General features: G+C 36.0%; 1 protein-coding gene across 4 annotated transcripts in view; it reads right to left on the bottom strand.

The window, feature by feature from the left end:
* Nucleotides 1-12190, bottom strand: part of LOC100648744 (pikachurin) — a 269154-nt gene that overhangs the window by 54968 nt on the left and 201996 nt on the right. For all 4 annotated transcript variants that reach the window (XM_003395253.4, XM_048405926.1, XM_048405925.1 and 1 more), the window contains exon 8: nucleotides 1521-1707. In XM_003395253.4, the coding sequence (XP_003395301.2) occupies nucleotides 1521-1707 (187 nt within the window). The remainder of the gene's footprint in view (nucleotides 1-1520; nucleotides 1708-12190) is intronic.

The raw sequence follows: 12190 nt of genomic DNA, 5'->3' as shown, positions 1-12190 counted from the left end.
TTTCGAGAGGTTACGCTTCAAGAGATTACACGTATTTCCTTCGAACAGGTTCAATAGAGATTTGACAGTCGATAGAACGGTCTCGACCTCCGTGGTTTCAGATAAGAAAACGCAGCAACTTTAATCGACACTTCGTTCTGATCGACTGCTTTGCGTGTTAGAAGTCGTATACGCGCGTGTGGAAGGATCGGACTGTGAAAAATTGATCTTTCAGGAAGCAGATACTCGGAGAAGTTTAGTATCACGTTTTAGTGACGATTTTATGTTCTTTTTCACAGTAAAAGAGAGTTGAGAGATACACAGACTTTAAACAAATGTAGGAACTTACTACAATTAGTCTATATAAAAGGGGTTAAAGAGGTGTTGGTTAAACAGGAAACGATGGTTGTTTAACGCGAACTAAATACAATAACGCACTATAATTAAGACAACTAAATAGTTAATTTGCAACTCTCGTCACTACGGTTCCAACGCTCTCTCTCACGCGGACCACACTCTCTCGACAACGCAATTCGCACTCTCTGACTTCTCGACTCACACTGACTGTTAATTCGTCTTTCTCCCTTAGCATCCCTTTCTCTTTTCTCTTAGTCCCATCACGCACGTGTACCGCAACCGCTCGTGGCCAGGGTCACGCAGGCCTTTTCCGCGTAACTATTCGATTGAAAGGCCGACGATACATCGACAGTGTATGGTAAGTGCTGGGCCTGTCAGCACTTAGGCTTTCTCGCGACATTGTTTGTAGTTTGCCCCATATTTCTTAGACCTTTCGTCCACGATACTACATAAATCTGGTCCAAAGCTAATTTGTTAATTTTCTTATACTTTCAAAAAAGCTGAACAAATTCTGGGATACTCATAGATGTTTCTATCGTATCATATTAATAATATTTAAATAAAATCACCAAAATTAAAGTTAACTAACTAATATTAGTTAATATTAAGTTAAACATTGGAAACTTGTACAGTGAATGGAATAAATTAGATTAAATTATTAATCTGCTGCAGACAAATTTAGTTTAAATCCATATTTTTTAATCGTTTCAGCTTTTTGAAAACCCTGAGAAAATTCTAGAGCATCTCTGCTACAGTATACAATCGTTCATTGGCTAAAACAATTGAAACTTTTGCAGTCAAAGAGTTACGTTAAATAAATAGACGATCGATAGTAGGTTCCAATTAAAAAACAATATTCGTTTCAACGAAAACCTTGATTTTAAAATGTGTCTTTCACATTCAATTACTACAGTCATCGAGCGATATTCAATTTAAAAATTCAAATTTACTATAATATCAAACATATTATACGATAGCGACATAATAAAATAAATTTCGTTTCTCTTCTTAAAATCGAGCGCGAAACATTTCTAGCTGTCTGCTCGAAAACATCCGAAAAATATTCGTCGCGAAGCTAATCTCGGACACGAATATTTGCAGATTCGAAGAGCAGGTGCGTATGAAAGAACAGGTTGTTACTCGGAGAAAGTAGAAGGTCCGTTTAATTAGTAAGTTGTACTCACCAATGTCGAAACCATTCACCGCGTCTCCCTGCGGCGCAAGGGGGAAACGATAGCGGTATTCATTGGCTTCCAGATGCCGGATGCAACCCTTAAATCCGATCCTCACCGGAAGTCGCTCGAGGCCGGTTGTGTTTCCGGGGCCGCCAACGAACAACGGTTCAAGGAACGTAATCCTCGCAAACAACCCCTGCAATCAAATACAGAACAATCTGGTTCACGTAGCTGTAGAAAATCGTTGTATAATTCGCTATCTTCCACCAGACTACCTATCCGCGACTGCCTGGTTTGTGTGCTCGTACGGTTTTCGAGTGCCGGCCCTCCCCCTTTCTTTTTTTCCCCTCGTGCGATTCTACTGTCGCTTTTGGCCGAATTTCGCCGACGAAACTTTTTTTCCTGTTTGAGATTGGATAGGCCTCTGATGAAGACTATTTTATCGGAAATTTTATTCATTGAAAAGGATTCTAGTTTGATGGTTCGAGGATTTGTAAATGGGAGAATGCAGATATTTTTGTCAGACTATGTTGGGAGAAAGGTATTATGTTTGGCCTTAATGTACGTATGTATGTATGTATGTATGTTAGTTTATTTATGCCCCTAACTTAACCGATTTTGACTTAATAGCTCTCAATTGATTCGCGTCTGCCACAGGAGTGTTGTACGCTATGTAGAATACTGAAAAAAGCGAAATGGCGGCAGATACAAACTGTAAAAAAAGTTCATGTATCTAGATCGCTAAATTCAAGAAGGGGATGTGCCTATTTTTTTCATTATAGGGTCGAAAAAGATTGAACAAATATCTTAGAAATATTATCCCATTACGTAAAACTGAAAAAATAGAAAAGCAGGATGTATGTGTTTCACTAAAAACTATGAGATGCACGTACAGATATTTTTAAGTAATAGTTGCCGAATTTACAGATAAATAGGTTTAAAAATATCATAATCGGACAACGGCACTGATTAAATGTTGGTAATAACTAACACTCCTGCAAGAAGTTTCGATGTTGTTGCACTCGACATAATATTAATTGGTATACTTTAAAGCATCGCCAAAATGTACGAAACACCTATTGCAAATTGTATATGGTTACAATGACGATTAAACTCCGTAAATATTGTGGCTCCCGACATTTTTAAACGTTACTTATCTGCAAATTCGGCAATTACACCGGTTACTTAAAAATATTTAAATCTGTACCTCACATTCTTCAGCAAAACACGTACATCTAGCTTTTTCATTCTTTTTTTTTTTTTTTTTTTTTTAAGTTTTCCCACTTTGTTGTTCTTTTTGGGTTCACATGATCCGAAGTAGATGTTACGTTCCAATACATATATTTCAACCGTTCGCGGAGAGACGCGATCGCGAGATAACGCGCCAACGAGAGTCGTAAATTCTCGTTACGATTAAACAATCGACGCCACGAACTGATTGATCCCCTATTTCTATTATGAGAATAGAGGTGGTTGGAATGAGTGCATACGGAATACTACAATTGATTTGTTAACAAAAATTTTAATAACAAGTAAGACAAAAATATAACAACTAAGGTTTTGTTAGTGGTTTGCTTATAACGAGACCTTTCGTACTTCCCAGCTTGAGATAGACTGACTGATTCTTTTGTTCGAAACCACGAATTCTATTCTTTGTTGCCCTTCGATATCCCTACTACACATGCGTTTATTAGATATACCGCGGCGGTTGCTGCGTATGCGTTCTTCCGAGAATTCGGCGAAAGAAACGTAGAGATATCGATGGTACATTGGGCATGTCGATATTATGCTTTGACGGCATAGCTCTTTGTACCGCGAAGCCGTTGAAAAGTTCCGTGGTCGATGCCGCCATAAATTAAAGTTTCCTTGAACACTTGATTAGAGAGATGATTGGCAAACCGTAACAACATATTATTAAAACGTAGGTTGTTTCTAAATATTTGGTTTTAGTATTTAATATAATTCTATTATCTTTTGTATATTGTGTAAAATAAATACGACCGGATTTAATATTACCAAGAAATATCAATGTGATTTAACATTTGATATCAACAGAATTTTGTTTAATTTTTTGAACACATATTTGACGATTTTGTCAACGAAAATGTATATTACATTCCCAGAGGTTTCAGTTTCTAGGGATCGTATACTTGTTCTGTGGCAAGGAAATTATTTTCAGGACATGTAATTACGAAGGAATTTGGTTCGTGCTCCGTGAGATACGTGTTAATATCGATGGGGAGAAGCATTCGACTTTGTGATAATTCGGCGAGTTTCGCAGTTACACTTCACACGATTAAATTCATCTTCGGTGCAGACTACATATTTCTGGTAAATCGAGCGTGTCTGATGTGGCGAACGAAATTGATTTGACACGCTTCTCGCGCACCCCAGTGTATGAAACTATTGCTCCTCATACTGGATTCTTTAAAACCTTCTGCATTTTTCTAAATGAAATATAGATTAAGAAATTATGTAAGGAATATAAGGTTTATATTTCCGCCTTTTAAAAGATACAGTTTTATTAAAACTAAGACATTTCATATAGTATATAAAATTCACTCAGTTTGTGGATATAAAAAAATTAGAATCGATTTTAGTTTCTAAAATAATTGAAATTTTTCAAAAAAATTTATCTAGAACCATCAGCGTTATTTTTTGAAAAATAATTTTTTTCCATAAAACATTCACTCTTTCGTTTCTCTTATTAAAAATCTTGCTCCCTTTAATAAACAGATCTGAAAATATCATAAAAATAGTATAAAAGATTTGACAAAGTATACGGATTGGACGAACAAGTCTCTTAAAACATTCTGCATAAAAAACACTAATTTTTGAAAATATTTTCTCCAAATAGAGAATGTCTTTTTTTCAAACTCCTGGGATTCTCCAGCTTCAACATCTTCTCAACGTCTTCAAACCTCAAACCCTGAATACACAAACTCCCCTTATTCGGGCGTCTTAACTTACCCTTGGCACTTGAAAGTCACACAATCGACCAATTCGTATTCACAAATTTCCACATTGTGAGCTCGATTTTCGTTCAAAATGACACTCTATCACGATGTCGGAGAAATAAGCACGTGGTTGTAACGTAGCCCTCGGAAATGACGAAAAGCTTCGGCACGGCGGTAAAACGCGACGTGAGATGCTAGGTAGCAATTTACGTGGGATTATACATCCAAGGTGGCCCATATTTGCCTACTCGGTGCCTGAGTATAGCTGCTGGGAATTTATTGTATTCCTAGTTCGCCTAGAACCTCCCTGTGCATCCTTATACGGGTATACTCGTGTCTGTGCATTGATACTCAAAAATATATGGGCACATATGTTTATATTTATACTCATTTATACTATATATACTTATTTTCAACAAGATATAAATTAATTACAAAAATTACAAATAGAAGAACTTAATATCGTAGAATTAATTGTTACTTTACAATGCAAAAATTTGAAATTCTAGAATTTTATCCTTTATCAAAATTATCATATTAAGTTGTCCGAAAAGTGTCTCTCTTTTACAGACCCGTCTTTTACAACGATACATCTTTACACAAACATGAAACCTAATCTGTCGAATGTTGTGATCTTTATTTTGATAGAACAAAATGGATCATACGTAATTCGATAAAATAATATAAAACGTAAAATATTGTGCATCCATTATTTCCTTATAAAACGAAAGAAACTTTTCGGGCGATTTAATAGAATATCAGCATGCGATAAAATTTGATTTTAATTGAAAGTTAATACGCAATAAAAAGATTGGCATCTATAAGTGTCAAGTATGGAGCGGTCAAGTATGATTATGGAGCGGTTTTTTAAAATTTAGATTTATAGAGTTTGTTACATTCAGTTCATCTGTTTGTCATGATTAATCTTAACGACAGTATTTAAAACTGTATCGTACGTTGGCAGATGATATATTTAATTTTAATATACGATTGATAGCACAAGAGGACATTAAATATTGCTTTTAAATCATTAGTTTGTCGTTTATTAATATAGTCTTAGTAATCATTAGACGCTATAAAAATCGACCAAAATGTCCACATATTTATGAGCGATAGTGTACTGTACGTACGTATCAAACACGGTGTATGAAAAGGGCTAAGGGTTGACTTGTATGTACGCGCGAATCCTGGCTCGCAGCCTTCGAGTTAATGCACTTACAAAAGTCTCGAAAGTTTCAGCGTGAGCTGTACGGACCAGTTTGCCCGGGAATCATCTAGTTCCAGCTCCGTCTAAAAGGTTTCTCTGTTAGTTCGAAACTCGCGACGAAGAAACTATCGACCTGCGTCGATTGGAACGAAAAATAATTTTGATCGGATTTCTTTTCGGATGAGGAAAGTTTTCTAGTTATCCTGAGGAAATCTACAAATTAGGGCGCTTGGATTTTTGCTTAATTATGCTAGAGAGATTAGTTTAGATGTATTCTCATTTAGATATAATGTTGAATTAATTTAAAGTGTTTTAGTGTTTTCTTTTTTTTATTTTGTTTTCTAAATATTTCTTTGTCCCTATGTTTGGCTACGTTGCAGAACTTGCAGGAAAACTATTAACTGTTCTATTATTAATTCGTAAATTAGAAATTACCAACGTGTATACAGATTTTACTAGAAACTCGCCGCTCATGTATTAAAACGATACCAACAATGAATTGACTAAACTTCTGTTTTAAACAAGTTTCCGTTAGTTATTGCAATTAATTCTCAGGCCAAACTATTTTACTTGTGAGCTAAAAAAGCTCGTTAATGGAAAATCAATAAGGATCAAACGATTTATTAAAAACTTTTATCTAATTAATCCATCTCCGTAATTTGCTAAAATTCACGTGACCTGAATTTCTGTTTTCCTCCGTTTCCAGCAACGTGTCGAATTCAATTAATTATCAAATTATAAAACAAGCAGAGATAAATTTCTTAGCGTGTTAAATCTGCGCTGATTATAGTGTCATATCTCGCTGTAAAGGGTATCGTTTAGGTTAATCCCTCTTTCTACTCGGATTTTGTATTGTGTTCTGTTAGCTTCTCATTAAACAAAAGAGACAGATCGCAATCAACGTTACGTGAGGAATATTTCGTGTAGATGAGAAGGAAAAAGAGAATCGTTTCGTAAATAATTTTGTTTCCAATTAAAATACGCGCGTAGATCGTGCTCGACGAGTGGTGAGATTGTTTCGACGTCAAACTAAACAAATCCTTGGACTTTTCTTGGAGATTGTTCGCCGTGCAATGATAACTTGTAATTGACTTTCGAGTTTTAATTTCATCCAATTCCTGTTCTACCATGAAAACTTTTTGTTAATCAATTCCGGAACTGAACGCAACGGATCGTTTTTTCTTCATCGAAAACCAGGACTATCATCGTTAAAAGGATAAAAGCCTCCACGACTGAATTATATTTATTTAGATATCTTGGAAATTAGTATGTCGACCTCTTAATTAATTAAGATCTTGTATTTCGACTTAGGAAAAGTGGATCGAATAAATTGCGAGATACGTGATGATGCGAGATGAGAATGAAGAGACAGACTCTTGCGCGGAAAATATAAAATGATTCACGAAGCTCGTTATTTGTTGAATTAAATTAACTATACAAGATTAATAACAACATAAAAGACACAGATACTTTAAAAAATGTCAAAGTATGGTAGAAGGATCTAATGAAAGCGTTAAATAATACAAAAAGGATATAAAGTACATGAAATTTATGTAGGAAGTAAAATATAAAAATCCAAAGACCAGAGTCAAAATCTCCTCCAGTTTGCCCTCCAGTTTGGATCAATCCTCTACTCCAATTTCTATAACAAGCTTTCTCCATTAAACGCGACAAAACGTAAACCAAGATCGTGACTTTCAAATTTTCTGTATTTTCAAATTTCCCGTAAAAAGGTGAAAGGGCAGAATTTATGAAACAGTTTCTATTTTTTAACAATTTCCATTCGAACGCATTTTCTATATAACATATTGTAGCATCCGCACAGTTTCTCTCACACGTTCTTGTAAAACCAAAGTGTAAATAATATCAGAATTTTTAGTCATAATTTTTTTTTAGCTATTACCTACACTTGCATTAGAAACTACAATGACTCTTAAAGGACTTTGTTCGTTTCATGTTTGTAAAATGAACAAAAATTTCGTAAAATAATCCAATTATTTAATTGAAAAATACACGCTTGCACATATATATACGTAATATATTTATTCTAAACGTAGAGGCCTTTTCTTCAGGAAACTATTTAATCACATCGACTGGTCAAAACTAATTGTCGATAAATGCTAAAAAAGGAAATAAATTTTTCCTGGGGTATTTACGTACTCGCGAAGAAAGAGAAAAGAATCTTATGATATAGTATATCTATGATATATTTTTCGATCGTTCGCGGAGGTTGCACTTCGCTATTATGAAAATATTAAGTTGCGTATTGACGTGCAACGAAAGTGAAGCGGGCCACGATTAACATCGAGTTGTGAGAAATGATACATGTATCAGCCTAAATGAGATTTTACGGCAAAGATGAAAGGATACGCTCTTTTAGAAATGCAGGTTAGCCCAATTTCCCTTTGATGTTGCCTCACCGAAAGTCCGGTCAGTGCCGCGCGCGTGGCAGGATTCATTTTCGAAACGCGTGATTCCTCTTTGCGCCGCGGTGGTCTGTTGAAAAAGGCGCACCATGCGGTAAATCCGAAATACGCTTCCCTCGTCGCTTTTATTAACTCCGACTGTTCATTGTCGGACCAAGGATTCCGTTTTTGAAATCCAACGAATATTCTGTACGTTCTTTTCTCTTTTATACGATATGAAGTTTAATATTATATTTTGAAGCGTCAAAATTTGAAATTTTTCAATAATCGATTTACTTAGCCAAATATAGATCCATATTACAGTTCTATACAGTCTATACAGTGTCGTCGATGCTAGTTTTAATTACATAATATTAGAAATAACCCGTATTTGTACAGAGTAATAATTTGATATTTTGGAAACATTCAAAACATAGTACTTGTTACGATATTTAGTACATAAAACGAATTTCTGTCTAAGTTTTGTTATTTAAATTATTTTGCGCACTGTAATTATAACCAACTTATAATTTCGTTTACTCTCAACTCCTTCACTATCTTTGATTTCTATTGTTATCACGTGCCGTACAAAATCCTTTCCATCTTGTCTACCGGCGAATCACCATCTTAGACCGATCATCCGTCCGCATCCTCATCGCGCGGAATTCTTTCATTCGAGATTTCAAGCAAGGTTTCCCACGGGGGACAGCGTACAATTTATTTCTCTTTGCTCGATCCCTGTCGCTCGACCCATTTTTCACGCGAAAACTGCGAGTGTGTTCTCGAGTTGGAACCTCGTGGGGGACAACCACGAGGTCGTTTGAAGATGGAGAATGTGGATAATCCGTCGTTTTCAAGCGAATTCGCGAGACGACGCGATACAATCCGGTTTCTCGTCGTTCGTTTCAGTTTCTTTCTGGCGAAACCGACAGGGAACAGTCGGTTATCGTTACGATGAGTTATCAGATGTGTTTAATCTGACGTTACTTCCCAACGAAAGACTGGTTTTCTACGACTCAGAAGATCTTATTGAAGGGATGTGAAGGATGGGGACAAGAAACATACTTTTTAACTAATCCCATTAATTCCACGGTGGAATACCAGGCTCTGTGCATTTTCCTTGCTTTTTTATGCTTTCTTTTTTTCTTTAGAGTTGCTTTCCTCGTCATTGAGGATTAAAGACGTCTCTTCCAGTTGGAATGAAGCGAAGGAATGGCGTGTGTTCCGTACCGCGACTCAGTCGTTACACACTCGTCGATTTCTTCATCCACAACAACCTCTCGAGAATAGCCGTTTCTAACTTTCTAAAGATGCCATATATCTTCTCCCAGTTTTTTTCTCTGCCTATATTTTCATTAACATATTCTCCGAGTCAGTAATAATCCCCAAGTAGCCGTTACTGCCGCGTCGAAAATTAATCTCTATTATCACTGATTTCATCTGCCCGCCATAAGGTTTAATGTTTGCCGTCGAGTTCTTTGTTTTTACGATGCATTGTTTAAGTCGAGGCGCTGCTTAATTTTATTAACGGCAACGGTTAAACGTTGAGACACGCGAGATTTCAGTTTAAGGGTGATCAGTTTTCATTTTTCCTACCAGTTTTTCCAACCAATTGGCAGCAACGACCGTTGCCCTTACTTACTCACCGAAAATTGTAATTGGCGAATCAAGTTGCTCCATGTTTTAGGTACGCCCATCTTAAGTTTTCATCTTTTCCACATGTATCACCGATACTTCACTTGCACTCAGCTCTCCGCACAAGACACGCAGTAAAACCACACTATTCCGTTCACCTAACGTACACCTAACGTTCATCCGCACATTCAGTCTTTGAAGGTGTTCTTTGTGAAATATACAGTTATATTTAAACTTTAAAACCCTGTGTCAGATTCTGTCTAAATATCTCTATCATCGTAATCGAGATAGGGAATTGGCTGATTCGTGGTGTCTACTAATCGAGACGAGAATTTATAACTGTTGACGAGTCACATTGCAGACGCGTCTCCCCGCGAGTGTGACATCAATCACATATCAATCCGCATCAAAGATAGGATATCAATCGCCGAGCTTCGGACTCCTTTGGACACATCACCACCTTATCATCATAGCCTACACAGAAGCTATGACACACCTTAGTCCACATCATAGATAAGACATCGACCCCCGACCTTCGGACACTTTTCCACATCATAACCTACACCGAACCCCCTCAAAATCCAAAAACCAAAAAGTATATAAACCGAGACTTCAACCAGCTCGGGCGGTTCTTGTTCTAGCTCTTGTTATTGTACAACCCTTTCTTCCAGTTCAGTGTCAATCTATTCTTGTAAGTGTTAAATTTATAATAAAAGTTCGATGAAAGAAAATTAAAAGTTGAGTTACGACTCAGCCTTCTTTTCCCTTACAATTCAAGTGTCGGTTTTACGTTACACGAGCATAGTCGAACAGCGTGGAACGTAACGGTGAAATGGCGTTGCGTTTGAAAATTCGTCCTGCAGAAAATGTTTTTGATATCTTCAATTTGATGTCTGTATTTCGAGGGAATTCTCTTTGATACTGTTTGAGGACGATATCTTTCTGTGAGATTAGATATCGATCTCTGAAAATTAGATAGTGCCGACAATGTGTATTTGCTTGTTTCAAAAATCATAATTTAGTGACCTTTGAAATATTTTTGAGAAATGTCAAATTACGAGAACGGATAACGTGAAACATGAAAATAAAGTCGTTGAATTTCAACTATGCTACTTCTATTTGTTGCTGTATGTTTCAGGTATAATACAGGTTTATCACCGAATAAATCGCAAGGGATAAAACAGACATAGCGTAACGAACGAGACCAACGAAGGATAGCAATGGAATAAACGTTTATGAATTGATAAAAGAATAACAAAGATCAACGTCACAATTGAACGAAAGGAAATATATTTTTCCGACACGTGACAAATGAAATATTAAATTATTATTGTGATATCAAATATTTAATCCCAATCACGTGGAAACCATTCATCTAACGGACTCTTTTACAAGCTTGTCCCGTTTTGCTTCCTTTCGTGCCACGTCGTCATTGTCTAGTTAGGAAAAGGAAAGAAAAAAGAAAGAGAGAGGACAAATTAAAGTAGCGACGATGAGTACTAGTTATTCCGCGACCCGTTACAAAGTAGAGAAAATTAGATACCCAAGAAACGTGTTTTGTGTTTCAAGCAGATTACGCTCATATTATTCAGTCAACAGCGAAAAATAAAGGTATCATTTGAGTCTCGAGCTTCGCCAGTGGAATGCTGGAAAATATAATTATCGGGAAAGCTACTTCCATCGTTTTGTCAATTATTTTATTATAAAATAGGTTAATACGTATTAGAATGAACAACGGATCAGTGTTGAATTTCAGTGTATTTTAAGCATAGATTACAATTTAATCTTCGACTTGATCGTTTTAATTAATAAAAATCGTTAAATCGTTAAAACATTAGCAGAATTTTCGAAAAAGTCACAGCGGCTATAAATAATTGCAATACGTAATTCTCAAAAGAGTTACATTAATTAACTATAAGCAATTACAATATAAGATTCTTAAAAAAATTATAGTATTTGTAAAAGAACAGATAACCTATCGTTGGTATGAAAAATAATAAATAAAAAGTTTGAATGTTATAAAAATAGACCAGAAAATTGCCAGCAATAATCAGCAAACGACTTTAATTCCAACAATTCCAACATTCTTTTATAATGATCAAAATATATTAAATCCGTAAAGCCGTATTTTAATTAATCCTGGAAGAGGCAAACTGGGTGGTTGATTCATGAATTTCACAAAGACCCAACTATTTATCAAAAATCCTCTCGCGATGTGAATTCCCAGCATTTCCATGAATGAACCGCAAACCAATGCCAAAGGATACGTGCTAAACTATTTGAAACAAAAGGCGAAAAGGTAAAAGAAGAGACTCGTCAATCTCGTGTGGCAACGTCTGTGTTATTGCTCCTTTGTTTTGAGACTTGTGACGATTTTGTTGCGACTCGTCGGAAAAGAATAGGACGAAACAGAAAGTCAAGAAGGGCCGTGCGAAAGACGAGAAAAAAGCAAATGTAGAGACGAAAAAAGAATAT

The sequence above is a fragment of the Bombus terrestris genome, chromosome 5 (genome assembly GCF_910591885.1).
Source record: "Bombus terrestris chromosome 5, iyBomTerr1.2, whole genome shotgun sequence".
In the NCBI taxonomy this organism is placed as follows: domain Eukaryota; kingdom Metazoa; phylum Arthropoda; class Insecta; order Hymenoptera; family Apidae; genus Bombus; species Bombus terrestris.
This window is presented reverse-complemented; position numbering and strand designations above follow the sequence as displayed.